The sequence below is a fragment of the Lepidothrix coronata genome, unplaced genomic scaffold, assembly GCF_001604755.1.
Source record: "Lepidothrix coronata isolate B3197 unplaced genomic scaffold, Lepidothrix_coronata-1.0 Scaffold67, whole genome shotgun sequence".
Taxonomy (NCBI): domain Eukaryota; kingdom Metazoa; phylum Chordata; class Aves; order Passeriformes; family Pipridae; genus Lepidothrix; species Lepidothrix coronata.
The window spans coordinates 3745956-3772583 of NW_016690247.1; the positions used below are offsets into that span (position 1 = coordinate 3745956).

The window sequence follows — 26628 nt, forward strand, 5'->3', positions numbered from 1 at the left end:
CGTATCTTGTGGCTGTCAAGGTCATCTTGAAGAAAGGTGGTGAGTCATTGCCATTCAAATAGCTACAAACTGTAATTCAAATAAGGCCAGAGCAGAGTGAGGAGGCTGATTCAATACAAAGAGACTCAATGTCCACAGGTCGATGCTCTGCCCTTTCCGAAATTTCACCCTGAAATTTCTCAGTATGCAAATACCACAGCAGAGCTGGAAGCTGCTGCTGCTGTGTTCAGGTCTCTGAGCTGATCAGAAGTTTTGGGATTGGCTGAGAAAAGCAGAGAAAATAGGTTGGAAGGAATGCAAAAAAAATTCTGAAAATTATTTTTCTTTTTTTTTTGTTTGTCTCTAGGTTGCAAACTGCTCTCCATGGCTTAAATGGGCATCAAAGCATGTCTCTCTGATGGAATGTACATCCCCAAATGATCCAATCCCTCAAGAAATAACTTCTAAGAAAAAGAATAACCACCCTCTTCTTTCTACAATTTGCTTGTTTTAATGTCTGGCTTACTCTTACGTTCAAAACCTGAATTTTAATGCTGATATTACTCCCCTTTGAATATTCTAGTACACAGAAAGACAAGGGTTGTGTCCATTAAACTCTCCTCAGGAGAGGGTAGCAGCAGGACACAGAGAGGTGGAAGGAACTTGGAAGCACTCTGAGAAAGTGAAAGGAAATACTCAGCTTTGCCTTTTTTAAGCCCGTTTGGGAAAGATGAAGCTTCTTCCCTTATGGATGAAGGTATTGGAGTTAGTCTGTTCAGCCTAAGCCCGGAGTAGTAACTGATCGGTGCCTGCTGCACCTTTTCCTTTTTGCCTTACACTGGACCCTACATTGTACTTGATCAGCAGTGGTGGCAGAACCTGAGTGGGAAAGATGGTTGTAAGGAGGAGAAATGTGAAAATGTTTACATTCGCCTTTTTGCTCATCACGGTAACATCGTTTCTGCTGAACTACACACACCAAGTTACCACGACCACCTGGGATCCCAGGCATCTCGTCATGCAGTTTTCAGAGCAAGTCCAAAAACTCTTCAAGTACCCCAGGAGACCTTGCAGCTGTCACACGTGCATTTCGGAGATGGGACATTCCCTCTGGTTCGATCAGAGATTTAATTCAACTATGCAACCTTTCTTGACCTCACAAAATGCCTTGATCCCAGAAGACAGCTACAGGTGGTGGCTGGTAAGTGGGACTTGTGGATACAGCCCAGAGTTTGAGTGTCAGTCACGGTTTCAGGCTTCAAGTGATGCTGAGCAGGTAGCAAGAGATGGTTTCTGCCAAAAGCATTTGCTGTCTCAGCTGACAAGGAAGGCAGAGGTGGGAGGAACTGGGTGTTTGCGCTGCTGTTTAGCTCAGAGGGGCTTGTAGTGCATGTTCGCTTGCTTCAAGCTAGAAAAGTCCCCGACAGAGTTAGGTGGTAAATCCAGAATTTGCAAATGTCAATACTGCCATTTTCTCCCTTCTCTTTGAAAGACCGGACTTCGTAAGCCGGCTGGTTTTGCGTCAGATAGGCTTTTTGCCATCCGCCGAGGTAACAAAGCAAACTCATTGAGAAGTGTGTAATTCTCCTGGGCTCTCTCTAACATAAGATGTGTAAATAATTAGAGGATTAAATGAAAAATGATTAATTGCATGTGTATGAAAACATTCTTCATTATGGCTGATGATGTAAAACAGGCCTGGAAAGCACGTGGGTGGCTGTGGGTTGCTGGGAAGGAGCAGCCCCAGCATATCCTTGAGCAGGATGGTCCAACCACCCTTGGAGCCTGATCCAAGTACCATGAAAGCTAGTGGATACCTTGTTCAAAAAGCACAAAAGGGAAAAAGGTCCATCCTGATGTTTTGCCCAGTAAAAGCCCCTTTTATATTCTCTTGAAACAAGACCTCAATTGAATGATCTACTCGTGACCTGCACTGCCGAGCTGCTAAAGCACAAGTTCCGGCTGCAGCAACCCCAGTGAAATCACAGTTGTATTGCACTTGTTTTCCCCCTCTTTGGGAAAAATAGTCCCCTGTGCCTTTCTTTGAACACACAACAGCCTCCAACTTAGTGTCTTGTGACAATCATAATCCTTGTTATTGAATCCAGGGCTTTCAGCCCTTCTATGGCACCCTGAGGGGGCCTTTCTGATTGGCACCCACTATTCTGGTGGGGACATTTAGGTTTTGGAGGGGATGTCAAGTGCTGTGGGAATGAGGCTGTATTGGATTTATCACTTCTCACTCCTCTGGCTGTTGCGTTTACTGGTGAAAAAGAAATGCCACTGAACTCTGATATTTTTAATTGTTGTACAAATGATACGATCATTTTATGATGAAACCATTGTTTTTGCTATGAGTCTTGTGTACTCCAGGTGCTGTATCCTTTCACCTGCTCCTTGGCCATGACTCTGATTTCCCATTGCTTGTGTTTTTTCTTGCAGCCTCCAGACACTTTTCCTTGTGGTCCCCATTGTGGGGGTTTCCTAGCTGGGCTCTGCTGAAGTTGTGAGAAGGGAACATGGCAAGCTGAGGTCCTAGTTCCCCTTGCCCTGGCTTGAGATTTCATCAGGGAGCTGAGCTGAGCTAACAACTGGCAGTTTTCAGAGGAGGGGGCATACCCCAAATTGAGCTTAGTAGATCACTTGCACAGCACCCCAAGTAAAGCCACACTGCATTCTGCATTGAGAACTCACTGATTTAAACAAGAGGTTTAAATGCATTCTCTCTAAAAAAAAAAGAAAAAAAAGAAGAAGAAAAAGCTTGGGACACTCAGTACACGAAATTTGTGATTCTCCTTCTTGTAGTGAAACTGAGAGAAAAAAAAAAAAAGCCATTATCTGAATTCACAGAATCAATTAGGTTGGAAAAGACCTTTGAGATAATTGAGTCCAACCTATGACAGAACACCACCTTGTCAATTAGACCATGGCACTGATGCTATGTCCAGGCTTTCCTTAAACACCTCCAAGGACAGTGACTCCATCACCTCCCTAGGCAGCCCATTCCAATATCTAATCACCCTTTCTGCGAAGAAAGTCCTCCTAATGTCCAACCTAAGCCTCCACAGTGCAGTTTTAGACTATGTCCTCTTATCCTGTCCCTAGTTGCCTGGGAGAAGAGATCAACCCTCACCTGGCTACAACCTCCATTCAGGCAGTTGTAGAGAATGATAAGGTCACCCCTGAGCCTCTTCTTCTTCAGGCTAAACAACCCCAGTTCGCTCAGTCACTCCTCACTGGACTTGTGCTCCAGACCCTTTACCAGCTTCATTGCCCTTCTTTGGACTCACTCCAGCGCCTCTGTGTCCTTCTTGAAGTGCAGGGCCCGGAACTGGACACAGTAGTCGAGATGTGGCCTCACCAGTGCATTAAAAATTCAGCTTAACCTGAAACAGATTCTTTCAGGGAAGGTCTGTCTCTTTTTCAGCAAAATGAAAAAAACAGTGACTTTCAGAACAGTCAAAAGTCTTCCCTCCTCTGCCCCAAATAAAAGCTGTTCATTAATTTTCAGAGCTGTCTAACCCTATTTTAGTGTTTTCTTTCTTTCTTTTTTTTTAAATTCAGATCAAGTTCAAAGGGAATATACCACTTCAGAATACAAAATCAAAGCATTCTTTTTTTTCAGATGGTAAAAATAAATCTTTTAATATTTCTAGACATTTTGTATCTTCCACCATGATGTGTGAAATTTGTTGGTGACCCCCAAAACTGCATTGTATACTGGAAGTCAGTAACTTACTGGAAATCTTTGCCTAACCCATGATAAATGGAGAAAGTGCCCTGACTCCTCTGAAAGATGGTCTTGGGTAAACCCAGACACAATGTGGCCTCACCTCCTCATTGCTACTGATTTCTAATGTACATGTTGTTTTGGTTAAGCTTTTTCAAGACAGTCAGTGTCATTTCTGCAGTAAATAAGTCCCAGGTGCATCCTGACGGCACTCCCTTTTCACTGTTCATTTTTAGGTTCATCTTCAAAGCGATCCTGAGATTTCAGCCAGTCTTTAAGAAAACATTGCTCATGGCCATGCTTTACTCTTGTGGGCTTTGCCAACGCAGTAATTTGTCACTTTTTACTATATTTGTACATAAAGATGAGGCATGAGGAAACCTGAGATTGTTCAAACTTCTACTCAGGGGAGAAATTACTGTGTTCGCTCTCAGGAACTGCCTTCAGACAGTGTGGTGGTTTCCTTGTGCTGTAACTGAGACTCTGAGGTGATGGTGACTTCACTGGAGTTATTAATTACATGGCTGTGACTTTTCCTGTCATGGGATGGGTTTGGACTAAATGCAGGCAGAGCCCTTGCTGGAGAGCTGCCCGTCTACCAAGTTCGGTCTGCCGTCCCTCCCCCTTTAGCTCTGTTGCTGTACATGTGAATGTTATTCATCCAAATTGTCCTGCAGCATTAGTATCCCTCCAGTGCTAGGATGGTGAGGACTGATTTCAGAGACTATTGGCCAATATTGGAGACAAAGTGGCATTTGGGGCTGAAGAATGGGGTGGTTTCACTTGCTTACATGGCTGCCAGGCTGCTTCATGGTTTATTTGGAGAATATATGGTTTAAACTCTTATCTTGGTGGAATGTGGCCTTTTGGAAGGAAATATTCCTGCCTGCTCTGAATAAAGTTGTTTGTCCATACTGGATTTAGTGCTACCACCTGTGAAGGTGAGAAGGAGCAGGGAAGAGAAGGTCAGTGCCACCATCCCTGCAGTGGCTCATCCTGCTGCACGAGGCAGGGCTGCTCTGGAGAAACACCTGAAAACATACCTGGCTGTTTCTGTGCTCACGGAAACAAGAGGGATTTTGTCAGGACTGCTCATTTCTTTTCATTTGCTTAAATCTACACAGCTGATAAACTCTGTCTTCATCACTTTTGTCTGGTAGAAAATAATGGCCAAAATTCTCCTCCTGGATACACTCCTGCAGCTGCTCTTTGTGACTTAAAGTTTAATTCAAGTCCTCCGTTCTAGGGAAGGATCTGGGCCTTAATAACATTCCAGGCTGTAACCATTTTGTTAGAACTTACTTCCTTCCTTCCTCCCTTCCCTCCTTCCTTCTTTCCTTCCTCCTTCGCTTCCTTCCCTCCCTTCTTGTCTCTCACCTCCTCTCTCTCTTCTTTACTTTCCCTCACCTTATTCTCAGGGACTGTTTTGGAAGGTGGCACTTGGTGTTACATGATACATTCCTTTCTGTTTATATTTTCTTTCTCACCTTCCTGAGCTGGTCCACCTGCAAGTTTTCCATTGTTTTACTATGACACAAATGCTGTGGATGTTCTCACTAAACCTAGTAACCCATATATAAGGAAACATATCAAGAATTACATGCTGTAACACAGCACAGCATTTATTTATAGTTTTCTTGTTTTGTTTTCAGGGGTGGATGCATTGTTCTTAGTGGTCATAAAGTATTAAAAATATGAGATCAGAACATGCTGTTCTAAATTCAAAATAAACGTGTTGAGGTTGATGGATTAAAGGTGTGATAAGTAAATTCAGGCTCAGAGTTTCCTGGCAATTTTATCTGTAACACATTGCTCATAAACTATTGTGTTATAGCACTTTTTATCTTGAGTCTTATGATATTTGAGAGTTTTGCCTTCTTTTTTTTTGGAAGATAGCTCAGCTCTTGAGGCCATGTTGTTGGTGTATCTAAAAGAAAATATTAGTTTTAAATCATTATGTTTGTAGGAAAAAATGTAATATATGGCTTAAAAATTTGCTAACCAGCTAGTGAACAAAAGGGCATCCCCAACACGTGCCCTGGGGAAGCTGTGGATGCTGCACTTATTTTTAAGACAGCGGCAGAGCTCCTTGGCACCTGAGTCATGCATTTTGAATGCTCTTTGTAGAAAATGTGCCCAAGTGCTTTGATCACCAGAAGTTTTCTTTAAAACTGGGATGCTCTCGGTGACACTTTGAAGGGTTCAGCACACTGAAGGAAACGTGTAGCTACCAGATCTCTGCAGAAGGTGGTACCGAATCCAGGCCAGGTCCCAGGCTCTGCTCTCAGTACCTGCCACGTGCCAGTCCCTCCTGCTGTTGCACTGCTTGGTTGGAAGCATGACATTTAGATCAGATTTGGGCATACTGGAAGAACCTGACCTTGGACTACCTCTTACCCCCACTGGCAGCCACCACACGAGTCCTGCTGGGCTGGAGCTGCTCCTCCTATGGTGAAGACAGATGGATGTGAAGGTGGTCCAAGCTCACAGGTCTCTCTAAGCACTGTGATGCACTGTCCTGAGCTGCAAACACCCTGAAGCCAGAAACAAGGGCACACAGAGCTTGCACAGGCATTGTCTTGACACAAGAGTGGCGTAGAGGTGACTCATATCAGCCATGGCAGTCAGAAATCACACAATTTGGCATACGCGTATTATCCTGTGCTATTTACATAATATATGCACATATGCATTCATACGTGAGAGCGTAAATTTTTTGATGACACAAATCATCAAACAAAGACCAGACTCATGAAAGCATCCATATTATTCCCCTTCCAACACTTTGATGCATAGGAATTACAGGACAATATTAATGCCATATTTTCCAGATCAAGGGGGAATTTTAAAAATCGATGGTTTCCTTTTAACCTCCCCTTCAGTCTGCAAAATGGAGATTACCTGGGTTTGCCCCACCAGAGTTGCTAGGATTAATCTTCATATAACGTATAATGTCTTATAGTGTTGCATGAGTGTAATGCCTCCAAACTGCTGCAGCAAGGCAATTAGTAGCTGTGCAAAAGAGGTTCTCATGGGGCTTTATTCCCTCTTAAACTTTTAAAAACAGTTCAAAAATTTAGAAAAGCCACAAACCCCAGTACTGCTACACCAACTTCCCCCAGCAGCCTGGCTGTATGCTGGCAGTGATGCCTCATCAGTGCTGGCTGCTGCCAGACCCACACCTATACCTGTCTGCCTTGATATGTGTTCTACCTGCATCCACATCACACCAAAGATTACAAGTTAATCTATTCAACCTGCTAATAATTTGGGATTTTGATGTTGTGTTTAATACACTGCCAAACTTGACCATTTGTGCAGGGTGCCCAGGCACCAGGACAGTATTCCTTTGAGGTTCTCCTGACTCCTTTGAGGCCCCAACATAAGAAGGATGTGGATCTCTTAGGCCAAGTCCAGAGGAGGCTGGGAAGATACTCAGAGGCTGGAATACCTTTCCTATAAAGACAGATTAAGAGTGTTGGGGTTGTTGAACTTAGAAAAGGCTCCAGAGAGATCTTATTGCAGCCTTTCAACACCTAAAGGGGGCTACAAGAGAGCTGGAGAGGGACTTTTCACAAGGGCATGTAGTGGCAGGACAAGTGGTAATGGCTTTAACCTGGAAGAGGGTAGGTTTAAGATTAGTTATTAGGAAGAAATTCTTTCCTTTGAGTGTGGTGAGGCACTGGCCCGGGTTACCCAGGAAGTGGATGCCCTGTCCCTGGTAGTGTTGAAGGCCAGGTTGAATGGGGCTTGGGGCAACCTGATCTAGTGGGACCTGTCTCTGCCCATGGCAGGGGGGTTGTAACCAGATGATCTCTAAGGTCCCTTCCAACTCAACCCATTCTAGTATTCTATGGTTCAATGACTGTAGCTGTATCATCACCACTCCAAGCTATTAGTTCTGAGCAGCCTCGGCTGAATTTACACTCTCCCTTTGCAACCCCTTAGCCAAGTTTTTAGGTATTACAGTAGCTGTCAATGTGATGGTACCAGAGAGCTCAGTAAAGCCTTCTGAGCAGTTTTTAAAAGCAGCAAATCCCTTGTCATCCTTAATGAAGGTGCATGCATAGTGATGAGAGTAGGAACAAGCACTTCCTTGGAAAGCCATTCATGGCTAAAGAAAGAAAGTGCATAAACTTTGAGGGTTCTTTTTCTTGCTTTCTTTTTTTTTTTTTCTTGCTTGATTTTTTTAAAATAAGAAGATGTAAATCCAACTAGTAAATTTCTGTATGTGAAATGGGGAGTTTTTAAGGCTGGACAACAGCTTAGATAACATCTTCCCTGTGAAGATGATTAGAAAACTTCTCAATCTGAACTCCTGATTACGATTTTTAACAATCTAAGGTAAAGAGTTAATTCTCAAGTGCCAGGCAAATATTTTATGCAGGAAAGGTGGACAGTTAAGTGGTCCATTAATATTTTATATGTGGACAGAAAGTGGATTAAGATGCTTTTTGATCTTGGGCAAGAGGTTAAACTGCTTCTTTAGACACAGGTATTACTTGCACAGACCTCTGAGAAAAGCAGCCACTTCACTGAGGACACAGGGGTCAGGTATTTCAGTGTGTATAAGGCCACTTCTGGGGCCTCTGGTGGTCTAGTGGTTAGGGTGCAGGACTCTCACCGCTGCGACCCGGGTTCGATTCCCAGCCCCCCGGGCAGATGGAGCTCGTCAGCCTTGTAAGGCAATCCATCTAAGAGAAGGTCACTCTAAACAAACCTACGTTCTGAGACCCTCACTGCCACTGTCCAAGCTTGCTCGGCCCCGGCAGATGAACCTCAGGATTAAAGGGTGGGCTCAGTTCAGCGCACGCTGTGTCTCACCTAAAAAAAAAAAATCCACTGCGCAGGCTCGAAGGGTCAATGACCTTTCCCAAATCTTCGCTCGCGAAGACTGGCCATTATAAGGCCACTTCTAGCAGCTATATCCATATGCATATCCCTGTCAACTACAGAACTTGGTGAGAGGATGTTGTCCCAGCAATGCCACATAGCACTGCTATGGCTCTGCCTTGCACAGAGTGGACAGACTTTCACCCAATGCTTCTGTTGATTTATGGGAAAGGCCAGACTTTGTTAAAAAAAAAATAAAATTACATTACTCAAAAAAAAAGGACAAAAATTTGATGTGGGAAAGTGAACTATAATCGGCTTGTAATTGTAATGCTATTAAAATGGTCTTTTTCAATAAACCAAGCAAACATTGTGCAATAAGGCATTGGCTGTGCATTAGATCTGAACTTTTAGAAGTTAGATGTGCTTTGGAGTTAACCACCTTTGTTCCCTACTCTTCTCTGTTTTGTTGAAAAATCAAAGACTGACTAGTGTTAATTGAAGATTAGGCCTGAAAAGTTCAATCAGATGATCATTGAGGAAATTTAAGCAGAGGACTTGAAATGAGTTAAACACAAATGTCTCATTGTATGAATGTCCAGCACACAGTGCAGTAAGGTCATCATCCTACTTGAGGTCACTGAGAGGATTTCTAACATTATTAACAGTTTTTCCTGTTGGAGTTGTGCACAACTGAGGGATTGTAGGATGATGGTATCCTGCTTTTGGGCTGATGTTGGTGCCCATGTTTCAACTTCTTTGCAGTAGTTACTCTACACTGACAGCAGCATAACAGAAAGGCAGATGCCTGTGCTGTGCAAATACAGGTGCCTATCTAGGATGTTTCTTACCATTTTAATGCATAAAAAATTCATCAATACTCCTTTTATGATTCTGTCATTCTGGATGAAAAGGCAATTTAACCTAAAAAGGGAGCCCAGGTAGAATTTTAGAATTTTCTCAAAATTACCTTCCACATCTGAATTTTCTCAGGCAAAATCAGTTCAAGAATAATATTTTGGTGGTTTTGCCTTTCATTTCTTAAATACAGTTAAAATCAGCTCACCTTTACAGAGAGAGAGTATACGTGGGTGTGTGCAAATGTGTATTCAAATAACTCAAAACAAGTTCCTTTTTTAAAAAAGGTCAGATTTTACTACATTATACACCTGCTACTACACTCTATGACATCTATGAAGTCTCCAATTATTTTGAAGGCTGCAGGCTTTCTAACATTGTTTTTCACATATTTAGAGTAATATCGGGTTAGATTGGATTCACAAAGAATACACAAGAGTTTAGATATGTGGCCATGTGCTTTTATTATCACACATGAATTTGGAAGACAACCTTTTTCACTTAAGTAATTGAGCCATCCACTGAACAGTGACATATGTGGTCATTAATGTAGTATTTGTTTGGACATCCTAAATACCTTTCATCCTAATCACCTTCTGCAGTCCATATGCAAGTATATAGGCTAGGAAGGATTAGTCAGAAGATTAAGTCTATGTATGCAAAGTCTGTGTATGAAAACAAATGTCTTTGTCTTCTTTATTTCAAATTTTTGGTCTTAACATCGCCTTGTAGCTCTGAACTCCACAGACCTGTTGTTCATTTCAGTGCAAATAACGTTCTGCAAGGAGACAGCACAGAATTTAAACAAAAATTACAGTACTACATCTGTTTGTGTGAGAGAGGGAGATACAAGGACAAATTAATAGTTCCTGGTGCAGCCAAGGGAAACACATTGGAAACTAAAGCCAAATTCCCCCAGGCCATTCCTGGGAGTCATGGGAAAAGGTGTTTCTCTTCTCTTTCTCCCTGTCTCTCCTCGCCCTGGGCTGGCAGAGCAAGACAGAGCCTTTTTGGCCCGTTTTGTGCTGGAGCCATTCTCCCTTTGTGAGCTTGCAAGCAAGTAACACCACGAGGGTGGGCAATGGTGTCTGTGAGCCTGCCAGCACTCTCAAACTTTTTTGTAGACCTCAGAGAGCTGAGCCCCAGAAAGGGAGTGTCTGACCATCACTCACCCTGCACCTTGCCTGTACCTTCCCAATCCAGCCATTGTTTCCACCATGCACCATAGAGCTGCTACAAAACAGTTTCCCTCCATGGCAACAGACACAATGACCAAGGTCCGGGTGGTTTTCCTCATCCTGGAGATTTTTTTTGGATGACTTTGCATCTCCAGCCCTCAGGGCTAACTCTACTGTAGTTTTCTATTGCACAAGCAGCTGGTTCTTCCACACTTCACTTCCCATCTCCCTCTCCCACTTCAGGCATATGCCAAAATATGTGGAAACGATATAAGCCATTTCTCTGTTCCATCAGGTTTCCTGAGACTTTTCTGTCCTTTTTAGAAGAGCTAAAAGACGTTATACAAGTCCTACCAGAAGATACCTGGCCCAGGGTGAATGTAGGCTTACAGACACCAGAGGAACATTTATTCTGCTAAGGCCAGCCTTGGGGAGAATGCATGATCTGTTCCTTCATGGCTAGACAGAGTCTGAGGACGTGTGGGAATCTGAGGAGACAGAGGAGAAAAGGGGAGTCAAGTTAAAAAAGTTAATGGAAATGGTTTTTACTTTATTTTTTTCACACTTTGGCTCCCAACCTCAAGCCTTGTGCTGCAGAAAGCAGTCTTCAGGCAGACCCAAGAATGATATTTGAGGAGACATTTGAAGCTATGTCTAGCTCACAGAAAAGCTTCTGTATTGATAACCTGAAATGATTTTTCTCCCCGACAGAAATTGCAAGCAGAGAAAGCTCCGAGGAATTTGAACACTACTCTCACAGAATTGTTTGGGGTCATTCCTGGGGACGGGGATCCCCTGCAGGAGAGAGGTACTTACACGTGCAGACGATGTGCTGTCGTGGGCAACTCTGGGAACCTCCGGCAGTCGCAGTATGGCCGAGATATTGACTCCCATGACTTTGTGCTCAGGTGAGTAAAAACCACCTCAGCTCCAGATCCCTTTTTTGTCTAAAATTCACCAGTATTTTGGGTGACAAGTGAGAAAACAAGATTTCAGGGGCTATCTAGTGAAATCTGGTGCTAAAGTCAAATCTAAGTTCCAGGAATATAAATTATGTGTGTTGGAGATATGACCCCGTGTTTTACCTTGGAAAAAAAAGTGTTAATAGCTGTTGATACTGTAGCTTGTTCCGCATGATCCATAATCATCCGTGTATAAAAACAGAGATGAAAAAGAAATTGTCAGTTTTGAATAAAAACTACTTCTGCAGCTATCACTCACAAATGATCTTTTAGACATTTAACTGACTGTATCAGATTTTACTTTCTTGCACTGGTCCGTTCTCAAACAATGGTGGGGTGGGGAAGCCAAAATCACTTTTCAGTGGACAGGAGGCAGCTGTTTGGCTGCAGGTACTTTTTAAAGGATCACATCTCCTTTCCCTTTTGAGGCAATGAAGTTGGCTACTTTGTCTCACTGAGATGCAAGTGGGAACTAGGTAAGCAGAGCTAATCATCCAGATGGCAGCCAAGATTCCTGGACTGACTAAATTAATCTCCAACATATTGTCTGCCTTTCACACCACACCTACCAGTACAGTACAATTTGGGGAGAAATAAAGGGCAGGAAGGGAGGGATTGAAAATACCACAAGTGGGATTATACTCTCAGAAACAACAAAACACTCAGTAGGAAGCTGTGCACTGAAACCAAGAGTAAATCAACAAAAGATAAGCACTATTTGAACTGTTAAGCCATCTTGGCTTCCAATGTGACTCACACATGCCATAGAGTCTTCAGATGACATCTAAATGTTCACAACAAATCACTTCAGGAGTTGCTTCTTTCAGTTGTGTATCTTGCTCCCTGCCAAAAATACCTCCCCAAAGGCAGAGGCAGCCAGCCTGGTCTTGAGATCCACAAAGGGAAAGGGAGAGCCCTCAACACTAGTCCTACAGGTTGCAAATGTGGGGCAGTTGCAAATGTGGGAAGCTGTGGTGCCAAACTCTGTGTCCATCCCTATGGAGACCGTCTCATTCCTGCATGGACTTTCTTATATTGCCTGACCTATGTTTCCAGATTGATACAGAAAAGGCCTTGCTTGACTTAAAGTGATAACTAAAGAGTAACACACTCAGGTGCATGTTTCTGCTCTGAGGCCTTGCCCATCCCACAGCCATGCATCCGTGGCAAGGGCAGAACTCTCTGTGACTTGAAATTGAACCTTCCAGACTTGGATTTATATTTCAGCAATCTTAAGCCAGATCTGAAAGGATTGCGCAAGGTTTTAGGATTCACCATGGGAATTTGTGCAGAGAAGGTGATCCCTCTGTGCGTCAAACACAAAATCTCTGGTGACCTGATACTCACTTCCACATGCTCTGGCAATACAGCCGAGTGTAAGGAAGAGCCAGAGAGTCTGAGGGGACCTTACAGCGTGTTCCAGCCCACTTTTATTTGCATAACTATCTACTTTCATGACAGAAAGGAAATTCCTGCTCAGTCCTTCCTGCTGAGACTGGGTGTGAACACTGCCTTCTGCCATGTGGCACAGGCAGCCCCACCATGGATGGTAGGAAAGGTACATAGATCTGAGGGCAGGTTGCAAGATTGCAAGATAACTAAGATGTCGCCATTGTCTTCATCTTGATAGAAACAAACCTCCATATTTTATACCTTCAACTGACTAATCTCAAGATAAAACATAGAAAGTCTCAAGCTTTACTGGTATTTTTATACTGATAAGGGTCGCTGGCAGGGAAACCAATAACAGAGAACTCAATAAGAAATCCACGTAGGCTGGCAGGCTATTCTGCCTACGCTAATAACTCCCTCATAGGGAGTTAGAAGAAACTTAAGTAATTCACCTGGGAGAGCACTGCAATAACACAGCCTGGCATAGACTTGATAAGCAGATTTTGCCTCCTCTGTTAGCAGCATCCAGGGCAGCATATTATCTGGCAACATACGATGCTCCTCATCACCTCATCAGCTACATCCTTCCTTGTCCTCCTTGTGCTTCTGCCAGGAGTGAGCTAATGTCACTGCAGAAAAACCCCATTGTGCTCAGAGACAGCTGAAGGGTTTCTCCCTGGTGTTTCATGTGATCTTTGATGTGCACTTTGGTGCACCATAGAAATATGCAAATCTACCACCAAGGGGCTAAAGCATCAGGGGAAAGAATTGCTGATGTGTTCCCAGATTTGCTTTCAGAAGTGAACACAAGCATAAAGGCATTTCTGCAGTTCAAAAACCCCCTGAGTTCAAAATCTCCCTCTCTGTTTCCTGATACACATGACACAAGGTGGGGTAGCCCTGTTTGGCCAACACGTCTTGACTGAGCCCTGGTGGCTCTGGGCAGATGTCCATGCACTGACCCCAGGGTTGCCTAAAGCAGCTCACATGTGTGCACAGTCACCCTGAGTGGATGTATCAGTGTTAGAGGAAACACTACAAAGTAAGGTTTGAGTACATGAAGGGTCAGCAGCAGATCCTGTATTTGTCACTGTGGCTTTGATGTCTTTTCATGGGACAACCATAAGGAATACTGGCTGCTCCTCATCACACATAACATAGTTTATTATCTCGACCCTGGACATTCAAATACACCTGTAGAGGTGGGGGAAAAGAAACTGCTAGAAGTCAAGCTGATGTACTTGAGGACAATGTTTTTCTCACCAACTGGAGGATGCAGCTTTAGGATGAAATGAGATATGTCCTCCTGGACTCACCACTCTTTTAATCAGCTCTCTTCTGACTGTAAAGGGAAATCAGGAGTATGCTCAGAGATATACCTTCTTGGTAGACACTCCTATTCAATCAAGAAATTCCACACCAAAGCTGAGCTTTCATTTACTCTTTATCCATGTGGGTGATGATCATTCCAGCTTGCTTGAGGACCCCAACACCCAGTCAAGGCTGTGTGAAGAGCCATAGGAGCATGTTCCTGTCCCTCAAGCCAATGACTTTCACATGTGTTTGTACCTACCTAATTCCTCTTCTGTTTTTTCGCTTTCTCACTTTTTACTTTTTGGCTGCAGAATGAACCGTGCCCCCACTGCTGGCTATGAATCAGATGTTGGGAGCAAGACCACTCACCACTTTATTTATCCTGAGAGCTACAAAGAGCTGGCAGCAAATGTGAGCATGATCCTGATCCCCTTCAAAACCCTGGACCTGCGCTGGGTTGTCACCGCTCTCACCACAGGCACCATCAACTTGTGAGTAGGGGCAGGCACAGAGGGTGGGAGCTCCATGCTTCATGTTGCTGTAGGAGATCATAGCTTACATGGGACAAATCCCTGCTTCTGATAAGGCCTAAGGGTGCTTTACAGCCCTCTCAAATCAGAGTTCAGCCCTGAACACTTACTTTCTAGGAAAAGCTTAATGTTATGGTGCAGTCATTGAGGCAAAGATCCAGACCCATTTCTTCACAATGTTCTCACACAGTGTTCTCAGAGATATGAAAAGGGGAGTTTTTGCTGCTGATGGCAGCCAGTTTTAGCAGAAGCCTCCTGAGCTTTGGGATTCAGTGCCTCATTTTGGGTTTCTGCTCATCTTTCCTTGTCTCTGGTCCCTTGGGAGTACAATGAGTGCAGCCAGCATGTACCCATCAGAAAGCCATCTGCAGAGTCAAGTGTTTGGTGGGTTATTCATTTAGTGGTGTCCTAGACACCTACATTATCCCACCCAAGACACTTGGGTGGCCAAGTGGTCCTCCAACACACAATATTCCACTTGTAGAAGAGGATTAGGAGGGAGAGGTGTGTGCAGGTTGCTCACCTGAGCAGTGAGAGCAGATGCAGACTGCAGCACTTCGTGCCCCATCCACGGCATTCTCCCCTGGACAGGTTGGTCAGGAGTTTGGTCTGTCTTTCCTGGTGGAATGTGATTGAGAACTGTGCAGAGGAGACAACATTCTGTGTGTCACTTGCATGTCTTAGCCTTAAATTCAAGTGTTCTTCTTGTCAATAATGTGCCACACTGGAATTTATTCTCCAGTACTTCTTTATGAGTGCTGTCAGAAGTAAAGGTTGTCCTGCTTAATATGGCAGCACCAGAATTAGAAATGCAATCAAAATGCATGTTTCTGCTGGACGCCTACTACCAGATTCTCTCCCTCCCCATAAGCTGGCTTTTCCTAATCCAGAGAATGAAGTATGTGACATTTGTACTGTGTGTGAAGTTATCTGCTGGATGTAAAACCACAGCCTTGTGGGATTACTTGGTGGCACTCTGTAACACACAGACAAAAAGAGCAGATCAGATTACTTGATTCCAGAGAGAAGTATTTCAAGACATTTCAACTTTTTTCCCAGTTTCAAAGTCTCAGAACATTTACAGCTTGGAAAAATACGTCCTGGGCATGTTGACTGGGCAGAAGACCCACTTCGCAATTTTACAGAAAGCTTTTTGATGGAACAAAAAATGAAGTTTATATCTTCTTTTTTTTTTTCTTTTCTCTCTTTGCATTTTCATTTTAGATTATTTTCACTTCTTATTAAGATTTTCTTAACTTGTAACAAATCTGGGTTAGTTTCCTTTTACCCTTTTCACCACCAGCATTTAATCTATATAGTGGTAAGTTGTCTTGAAAAAAATCCACCCTCAGGATACCCTTGTAACTTGGAAAAATCAGCCCACTTAGAAAACTGGACAGCTCACTACAAGAAAGACACTGAGGTGCTGGAGCCTGTCCAGAGAAGGGCAATGGAGCTGGCGAATGGTCTGGAGCACAAGTCTGATCAGGAGCAATTGGGATAGCAGGGATTGTTTAGTCTGGAGTAAGAGAGGGTCAAGGGAGACCTTACTGCTTTCTGAAAGTACCTGAAAAGAGGTTTGTGGTGAGATGGGGGTCAGTCTCTTCTCCCACGTAGCAATTGATAACACCAGAGGACACGGCCTCAAGCTGTACCAGAGGAGTTTTCGATTAGACATTAGGAACAATTTCTTCACCAACAGGGCTGTCTAGCATTGGAACAGGATGTCCAGGGGAGTGGTGGAGCCACCATCCCTGTAGAGAGTTAAAAGACATGTAGGTGTGGCACTTGGGGATATGGTTTAGTGATGACTTGGCAGTGCTGAATTAACTTCTGACTCAATGATCTTAGAGGTCCTTCCAACTTAAATGATTCTATGATTCTATAATTCACCTGGGCACACCTTTTGCAAGCAGATCTACTGCCTATCCTTGCCCCAGGAGAAAGCTCTAGGCACTTCCTGAGCTCTGAGGTCTGCACTGCAAGTCGAGTGAGCCCTTAGCCTGTTAGGAAGATATAACTGGTTGACTATAATGCAGTCACAGCACATGAAAGGGAAAACATTTTTGCTTAATAAATCACAGGATATATTATATATTTATAAGTAGACTGTATACATGGGCTTGTTAAGCACCTGGTATAAATTAGTGTGTGAGTATTTAACCACACAGAAGAAATACCAGTATTTTATTATTTTTTCCATACTCAAAGCAGGGAAATTGCATAATTAATAAGCTGGTATAATTCTAGAATAATAAAAGCAGGGAATCATAAGCACACAAATCATAGCAATATATGTAACATAATTTTAGGCTAGCAGAATTAACCTATGAGCACACATTAAACACACCACGTCAGACACTGTGTATAAGGAAAATGTTTAATGTATGTTTTTAAAGGGGAGAAGGCATGAAATAAAAATAAAACACATCTGAAAATTGGCAATTCAGAATAAAATAAGTACTTACCTCCCTTCCCTGACCTGCTTGGTCATCGTGCCTTGTGCACAGGCTGCATAGTGTCAACTGAGTTTAGGCTAATAAGAATCTAAGTACAGTCACAGTCAGAAAAAATAAACATCCTGTATTGGTTAGACTTTTACACAGGGTTTAATTTTCTGTATCCCATTCAAATGAAAGAATAATTTCCTAAAATTCAAAACTTGTGAATTAAACATATTCTGCTCCCGGTAATATACCAAGAGTTTTTATGGTTCAAACCAAAATCTAAACCGCAGATTGTCTTAATATTACCTTGAATTGATAGCTGAATGATTTTCTGATCCATATCCCATTTGACTGATATATGTCCCATCTTAAAGTGTCTCTCTAAGACTAAGCATTATCCCAGAAAAGACTAAGAAAAGCCTTTTCAGGGATAAGAAACCTTCAGGCCTTCATCAGCCATATATTTAGCCTAGTTGCCTTAACTTGCCTTCTGCGTCTTCTAGAAATCTGCATAGTGCAAAAAAAAGCTCCACATGGTTTGGTAAGGACTATGTTTGTATTCCTTGAAATGATGCACATCTTCCTCTTGCTTCAAGGGTTCAGCAAATGTTTTGTGCAAAGTGTCCAGGAACAATGCCAGGCTTCACTAGAGCCCTTCAAAGTGGCTCCTAGAAGGTGTTTCCTGAATATGTTATACCATCTGTAGCCACCTTCATCACAGGACACTCTCTCTCACTCCTGTGTGGTACTTACTGGGTCACTCAGTCCCTGGCAGCCCTGCAGCCCAGGTTTTACATAATCGTAAGAGCATAGGTCTCCATTTGGTGTTTATCAGTGTACCAATATTTTCCGTGCAATTTTATGAAATTCTGCAGCGAAGTGACAACAGAACTTGGGGTATTTCTTCTGAAAGAAGCCCTTTTTGTCTTCATAACCACAAAAAGGACATGGGATCACTAAGACTATGTCTGGTGATTTGCTAACCAAGGTCAGACACGGGAAGCAGCTTCAAGGGCATATTTTTCTGAGAGCAGATCAAGAAGTCTGCATCAGTGTCCCTTTCCCCATTAGCATCTTGTGTCACCTCTCAGGAGGGCAGGAACCACCCATCATCTTTCTCAGTGCATCCAGCCTAAAGCAGGAATCGCAGGTCAGGGATGCCCAGAAGTACCTAAGGAGACAAGAACATTGACAGGTCACCACTGGCTTGGGAAGATTTAGACTAAGGTTTCAAAGTGTTTATGTTCCACGGTTCAAAGAAAATAAAACATTAATGACAGGAGTCTTGTAGTTACCAGAAACCAAGTGAAAACATTTACATTAAACTAATGGCTTTGGTGACTTACCACAACACATCTAAAAAGTATGCAGAGTATATTTTGGGATATACTTCAATTATGAGGCCAGTTCACCAGAATTTTTTTACTTGAAACGAACTCAGGGAGATTTTTTTTTTTTTACAGCACTCGTGATGACCTGTGCAATGCCAGCACACACTGTGCATGAGATATGGGGACTAAAAGTTTTTTGTTTTCAAGTCATGACTTGTGATTTCAATCCAGTCATAAGGTATAACTTGGAATTTTTATGCTGGGAACCGCAGGAAGCCTTCAGCATTACCCTGGGGAGGAGGGGAGTAGCTTGCTGGTGAGGGGCTGCGTACTGGGAATGCCGAGTTGCACATAACCACAGAAATGATGAGCTCTGCTGCCACCGACTCGGAAAACCGTGAGGTACCTCCAAATATTAGGAGGGGAAAGGTCTCCCCCTGGTGGAAAAAGGTTTTTCTGTCATGAAATTAAATGGAAAGTCCTTCCCATCCTCAAAGTGCAAAGACTACAACAGTCACAATTCAAGAATTAGAAGTCTTGAGCTCCACATATTATTGGCTCTACGGTATATTCTTAACTAAATCTTCGTTGTCCTACTTTCAATAATTAGTTTGAAAATTTAAGAACAAAATGGTTTCCTATAAACTTGCTTCAGTGACAGCTCAATTCTTTTCATGCTGTGTTACTTAACTGCAGCCTCATTTTACAACAACTCCTTGAATTTACTACTTTCAATTAATTTGAATTTATTATTGTGCATAAAGAATATTCTTTATTTGGAATTACTTGAAAATACTGATAAGTTGGGCTTTTATTTATCTTACTACTGTTTTTGTTTTTCTTTTAACAGCACATATGTTCCAGTTCCACGGAAGATCAAAGTCAAAAAAGAAAAGGTGAGCGATGCTGGTTTGGGCATTACGTTCTGCTAATTCACTTGTAGGTCATTTACCTCTTTCGGAGACTGCAAGAATCTAAGCAAGCCCTTGACATTCATAAAAAGTTGCAGCCCAAATACAGACACTTTACAAGGCTCAGCTAAGCTAAAGATTTAGCTCCTGTGTGCCATTTAGGCTATAGAACAACCACTAAATAACTGAGGTTGGAAAGAAATTGCTCTTGTGATGATTCCATTGTACGAACTCTGTTCTGAAGGTTGCATCACTTCCTCTGGTGCTGCTCAGGGACGTAAAAAGTGCATCGTTGTCCTCCACAGCATTTGCTCTGTTGCCACCCATTGCAGTCGTTTGGATGTAATGGCACTGTGGAGAGATTTTGGAGGGTTTTTTTCTAAATCATGTTACTATTTGAACACCAAGGATGTTTCTCATTCCCAGGTCTGCTCCTTGTAATAAGGAGCTAAGTGAACTCTGAACAAATAAAACTATGAGTTTCTAAGTCAGTGGAAAATTCCTGATTGTAGGCTCTTAGCCCACAGCTAAGCTGTAATAACTACCTTTACCAACTAAACAAGTTTGGAGCATGTTTTGAAGAACAGTACAGACCAGGGAGTATTCCCCGCTTTGTACAGGGATAGGCTGGAGGTAGGATTTCCCATGAGGCAGGATGCTAATTCCCATGTTGGACCCTAAGCCACCCTGCAAAGACTTCTGTTATTGTAGCTACCTGGTTTAAGGACATAAACAAGGCAGGCTGTGTAGGGAGAGGAAAAACATCTTCCATAGAGCTTCCAGCAAAATAAAAATCTCACTCTCTCAGCCTTTGGACAGGCTGATTTTCAAAAGGAGTCTAATGTCTCAAGGGCTCATAAAATATGACATTAGCTCCAGAGCATTAAAATTACAGATTAAAGCATACACCCTTCATTCAAGAAACCAGGTTTTGCCAAAGGCTTCAGATGAGACCTTGAACTAGAACAAGTTTATATCCCTATGCTTCAAACCATGGACTTCTAGGGTGCATTAAATAATCCCTTAGCTCATCCCAACTGTTGTGATGAACATGATAACCTCTGCAAAACCCCTGTGAGATGCACTAGGGTGAGTTGTTGAGTAGCAGCAGCCCAGGGTGCAGCTGGTGATACACAGCAGCTTCCCAAATGGGGAGAGGAGAAGCTTGTATCTCTTCCCACACTGTGCAATGCAAAACACCCTGTGAGAGGCTATTATACACGGATGCAATATCAGCAATTAACTTCTGACTTTGTAAAAGGAAAAACCCTGCAGCTAAACAGATAGCACTGAAATGCTGTCACTCTAATTAAAGACACAGCATGGAGGGAGGGATAAGCCTCTATTTGCCTCATTCAGGGGAGGGCGTTGAAACCAAGGAATACCACCATTCCTTGGATTTACTGTATGCTCATGTCTGATCTTAAGTGTTCCATCTCTGTGAGATAACTCACAATTTCCCAGGAGATAATCAAGTGCATTTTATGTCTCATAAGAAAAAGTATAAAGCATAGAAAAATTGCATGTTTGAGAAACAGGGGGAAAGCAGCTGACACTACCTGACAGGCTTCCTTATAGTTTACACCTGATCCTTGGTTTCCTGAGATCTGTACCTATAGAGATACCAAGACGTGATTGGCATATTGTGCAGAAAACTCAAATTACAGTTGAGCTTGATGATCTTCAGAGTCTTTTCCAACCTAAACTAATCTGTAATTCTATGAAAAGTGTCACGGCATCTCATGCTTGCCTTGCTCAGAACTCCAACCTCCCAGAGCTCAGGGAGAGTTGAATACCTGATGTCTAATCTCCATCTCCCTTGTGCCATTTCATACCTGTTGCTTTCAGTAGGAATCACCAGGATTTACATTAATGTAGGCAGGTGGGATATCAAGACCAAAGAAGGACTATTCATATGTAATTGCACATGAGAAGTGTTTCTGAATGCACTTTACATGGATCTTACTTTTTCCCTTTCACCTGCCCTCAAGGAATAACTACTATTACTTTCTTACCCAATCCCTTATCCCAGTGACCCTAAGGAATAATGTGCAATCATTGTTTTTTCCCTCGCCCTAATTTCCCTAGGGTATTTTACTAACAAGTCTTTCACTGCAATTTTGCCTAGATCCTGGTTTACAATCCAGCTTTTATGAAATACATCTATGAAAACTGGCTCGAGCATCATGGGAGATATCCCTCCACAGGCCTTCTGTCTTTGATGTTTGCTCTCCACGTATGCGATGAGGTAAAGTCTGACTGTGTTTTGGATATGTGGATAGAAAATCAGGACATTTCACATTGAAGAGCCAGGAACAACCCCTGGGCACTGACTCAGCCTTTGTTTTCTCCTCTCCACCTTCTCTGCCATTTACTTATTCAAACATATACAAACTCCTCAGTAACATGCAGACACACTCAACTGACTGATGGATTTTTTAATGTCAGCAAGTGGTAGAGTTTAAGATGCATTCCAGGAGAATATAATTAAACATAAACAGAGATTCCACTTGGTATCAAAAGACGTCTAAACATGGAGGGTGTCTGTGCCCATCTTGCTAGTGAAGAATTATATTTTTTCCAGCTCTTAAAGGACTAAGAACCATTGCTGTTGCCCTGGTCTATTTTTAAACTCAAGCTTGTGGGTTTATACAGTAGGTTATAGAAAATGCCTCTACTTCAGCAGTTCCTTGAGGAAATTCCCTAGTTTGACTGAGGTAACATGCTCCTAGGTGACCGAAGACTCAGCTAGTTAGAGTAAGGCCAGGTCAGCTCTGCAAAATCCCACAAGCATGGGCTTGTCAGTATGGGGGATAAAAATCATTATGCGGGCAAAATCTCTGTCCTGGATACTGATCTGCTGATGAAAGAGTTTTGGTCACCCAGGACTGTGTTGCACCTTGGAAAGGTGGTGGAAATACTAAAAATGCTGGAAGAAACGGTACCCAGGAGAAAGTATGGGTGGCTTGGGTGGAGCCTGTTTTCTGGTGAGCAGGCAGTGAACAAGGCTCTGACGTTAGCAAAAATGACTTAAAACCAGCTCATATTTGGGTGGGCCCATGTGTGGGTGGTTTAGGGAGTTTGTTTTGTGGTTATGACCCATTCAAGCCCAGCTATATCATCACTTTTAGTTTAAATAAATTAACTGTGTTGTCTGGACTTTTACCACCAGAGGAGACAAGCATAGCCATTGATGAACAAGCCTCTGGGAGAGGAAAGGTTGTAGGTGTATACAAACAAGGAACATAATATCCATCTGTCTCTGAAGTAACTGCAAGTATCATATAATTACGCATGTAAGTGGGGTCAACATGGGTAATTACTTGGAAGACTAGGACCAAACCAAAATTTTTTCACTCTTTGTGGCCTTTATCAGCTAAAAAAGACATTCCCATTCCAAGCCACTGATGTCTTGAGGTCAAACATCATGCTTAAGGGGTAGAAATGTGTTTTTCATATGGCTAAACAAGAATGAATGGATAGAAATTTCCTTTTCTCTTTGAATCCAGGTATGGTGGTGTCTCAGCATAGCTTAGGATGTAACATCCCTTGAGGAGGCCTTGGGCCAGTAGTCTGTGGTTGCATCATGTCATGCAGTAGAAGAACTTGGCATACCACTGATGTCCTCAGGTGCTGCTGCCTATAAATACACTGAGAATTAAGAGAGTTTCTTCAACATTTCAGATGAAGACCGATTGCTTTCTAGTCCATAACACTAGTTGTCTCTTACATCCTAGGTGAGTGTGTACGGCTTTGGAGCAGACAGCAAAGGACACTGGCATCACTACTGGGAAAACAACACTTCAGGTGGGGCTTTCCGGAAGACAGGCGTCCATGACGGGGATTTTGAGTTCAATATAACTTTGACTCTTGCCTCCATTGAAAAAATTAAATTTTTCAAGGGCAGATGACCCTGGCCATGGGGAGGAGTGGGGGCTGCAATTTCCAACATGCAGCAGAACAAAGCTCAGTGAAGATGATCTGGGCGCCAGCCAGGTTTGAAGGCGTGGACCTGCGGTGGAATCCGAGCATCTCAGACTGCAAGGAACTGGACCGAGGACCGGCCTCCACGCTGCACATGATTTCCTATCCACGAACAGCCAGGAGCTATCAATCAGTTGTGGGAATAAATTAGTCTCTGCTTAGGCTCTACGGCTTGATTCTTGAATTCCTGATGAAAGATCTGCCTGTTGCAATTAGAGGAAACCTGGGCACAGGAACTGCTGTCTGTGTGTCCATTCTTTCCTTGAGCAAGGCAGGAGATCCTTGAAGAAGAGTGAAAATGACTTTGGGGACCTGAGACCCATTAAGGCAGCTGTGAACATCATAGTAAGGATTACCTCAAAGAAATGAATTCACTTCTGCTGTTGATCTTCTTTTGAACTGTTTCTTCTGTTTTCTCTATTACTTCTGTTTCCATGCTGTATTAAGGAAAAACATGATGAAGTTGCCTGGAGTAGTAAATATTTGAACCATTGCCTCATTCTGCATTGATAGTATCTAGAAAATATGAATCAAAACATTTCTTATCTTGTAGTATTTAATATTGCTTCCTATACAGCCATAATGATGGAGAAAACAATACTGAAAACTCCAGAAAAAAAAAATGGCCTTTTTAGCCACTTATTTGTCTTGTTTGGTTATATGAGATTTTTGTTCTTCTTTTTTTTCTTTTTTTTTCTTTTTTTTTGGTGGAAAATACTCTGGAATGCTCTTTTTATTTAATCAATTTTAAGTGGGAAAGTGGACTTTCCTCTTTAAGTCATTTATATGTGCCTTTTATAATTGTGCAACAAATGTGATTTTTTTTTAGATGACAAACCCTAAATTAAACTTTTTTATAAAAGGGGGGGAAATTAACCAAAGTTTATCTTCTGTCTGGTACACTTTTGTAGCCAAAACCAATAATAGCAACTCCTATGTTGCATTTGAGCAAACACAAACAAGACTAATTTTTAAAGGTAGCTTTTACCTTTTTTTTATGAGAAAATATCCAAAAGTCCCAAGGAAACTTTTCTTCTTATTTTTTTACAAATTTAAAAAAGTGTTATCTCTTTACAAGGTCTCTATTTGAAATGGGAAAAATATCATGGGTTGGGACACCAACTAGAATCATTTGCTCTGTAGCAGCACCTACAAAGACACAATCAGTGGAAGCTGATCTTACAGCATAAGACTTTAAAATTATGTGCATCTCTGGAGGAATGAGCATGTTAATGTCAGTACCTCTAGGCAGTGAGAGAAGGAAGGTTACAGTAGAGGTTTTATATCCACAGATTTTTGCTGGAATCAACACATTTAAGCCTCAAGGATAGATAAAGTATGAATCCAAGTTCAGGCAGTGAAGAATGGAAAACAGTGGTGTTTTCTTTCTGATTTCATGAAAACAGGACTCATGGGTTATTGACCCAGTTTCAGCTCTGGTGAAGTCTGCCAGAGACTTCAAGGGACTTCCAATCAGGCTTGTTAAAAATGGCATATTTAATTTTTAATATATCACAGTGGCTGGGGTTTATGGCAAAAGAAATCATCATCTAAATGTCTCCTCTTCCATGCACCAATTGTGGCAGGATGTCCAAGCAAATGAGTATTTTGAGCTCAGTGAAAGCCCTTGAACCAGTGACACGCTTCATCCAAGACTTATCCCCTTGTCTTTCTGTGGCAGCTGGTAAGAGGGAGGTGCCCTCCAAGGCAGCAGTACATGGCACAATGGCATGGTCAGCTGGAATTTTGGGCCACAGCACCACTCACCAACATAAACTACTTTACCCACGTGGGTATATGTGCACCCTTGGTGTACAAACAGCCAAGGATGCCAAATGAACATGTGGGTAATAATTGAGCTCCCTTTGCTCTACATGTGACCCCTCAGCTTAGCAATATGGAAACAGTAGGATTTTCAAACCCTCATGTTGAGCCTTGTTGATGATCCTTATGTCAAGAAGCCCTTTCCCAGCATGGTAGCCAGCAGAACTCACCTGCATGTCATAGGCACAGCAAATTGAACAGGCTTACTGTCTTCTATATGTGCTATGTAAAAGAATGAAACATTTCTACCTGAGCCATGTTTGTTTGTTTGCTTTAAGCATTCCTGCTGTTTAAATTGATGTTAATCAATATGCTTCTGGTGAGATGGTGCAGTAATACAAGCAAAACAACTTTAAAAGGAAAAAGGCTACATGGAAGACCCCAGTGGTGGTATCTTCACACTGTGGCTGGATTTTGGATCCTTAAAATGCTTTTTTTTTTTTCATGGAAAGATGTCAGGAATTCAGAAAGTGCTCTTTCAGTCATTTTTAGAAGGATTTAGAAGAAAACTCATGGTGGTTCAGTACCCATATTCCGTTGATATATTTTTTTATTACAGGAGGCAGTTTAGAATCAAAGAACATGGTAAAAGAAGCCAAGATATATTCTAGTCTGTGTTGTTTTGGAAGTTTCCTTTTCCTGTTCTAATTAAATTTCCCATTTTCCCCTGAATATTCTGCCTCTAACAGCACATATAAAACCTTATGGCTCATACTATTGCAGATAAATTTCGTGTCTTCATCATGGAACAAGCTGCAATTCCCATTTAATTTTCTTGCCAACAGCAAGCAGTAACTGTGTACCACTGATGTCCATTTTTCAGAGTATGAGGAGAGCAGAGAGTGGATGTCTCCAGGTGTAGGATGAAGAATAGTCTGTGCCATCACATTCTATTCCAGAGGAACATTTTCTAGAGTTCTTTAGGCAGCTAACTGTGGTGCTAGATCTTTGTCTCAGTTTCTCCACAATTTTGCTGCTCTTTCAAATGCCTTTGAGATACCAACAGATGATGTTGAGGGAAGAATTAATTTCCACTGCCATTGTTGAAGACTGTGTTCCTGCTAGAAACTTTCTGGGTTTATTTTGTTTAAAAGAACAACCAAGGAAAAAATTCAGCCACAAACTCTTGGACTGTATTTTTCACCACTGCAAAGTCTCTGAAGCACTCCTTGAGTGTGTGTTATGTTTTTTACCAAAGCCAAATATCTTGAGCACTTTTTTCCTCCCATGACCAGATTCTCTTCCTAAATTTGTCTGACTACACAATTCATTATGATTTTTTTTTTCTCTGATGGTGGAGAGTCTCGATCATTCTTTGTCATTTTATTTATTTAATTTTTCAGTATGATATGAAT

General features: G+C 42.2%; 1 protein-coding gene across 1 annotated transcript; it reads left to right on the forward strand.

Moving 5' to 3' along the window:
• Window positions 1–329: 329 nt before the first annotated feature.
• ST3GAL1 (ST3 beta-galactoside alpha-2,3-sialyltransferase 1) lies at window positions 330–26628 on the forward strand. Its single transcript, XM_017818335.1, has 6 exons — window positions 330–1180; window positions 11290–11486; window positions 14558–14737; window positions 19405–19450; window positions 21594–21713; window positions 23203–26628. Exons 1-6 carry the CDS (start codon window positions 872–874, stop codon window positions 23374–23376), a joined length of 1026 nt encoding a protein of 341 aa, XP_017673824.1. The 5' UTR covers window positions 330–871; the 3' UTR covers window positions 23377–26628.

Coding starts and splice junctions, on each gene's coding strand:
- ST3GAL1 (XM_017818335.1), top strand. CDS start 872: ATGGTTGTAAGGAGGAGAAATGTGAAAATGTTTACATTCGCCTTTTTG. Junction 1,181..11,289: donor ACAGCTACAGGTGGTGGCTG/GTAAGTGGGACT, acceptor TCTCCCCGACAG/AAATTGCAAGCAGAGAAAGC. Junction 19,451..21,593: donor TCAAAGTCAAAAAAGAAAAG/GTGAGCGATGCT, acceptor AATTTTGCCTAG/ATCCTGGTTTACAATCCAGC.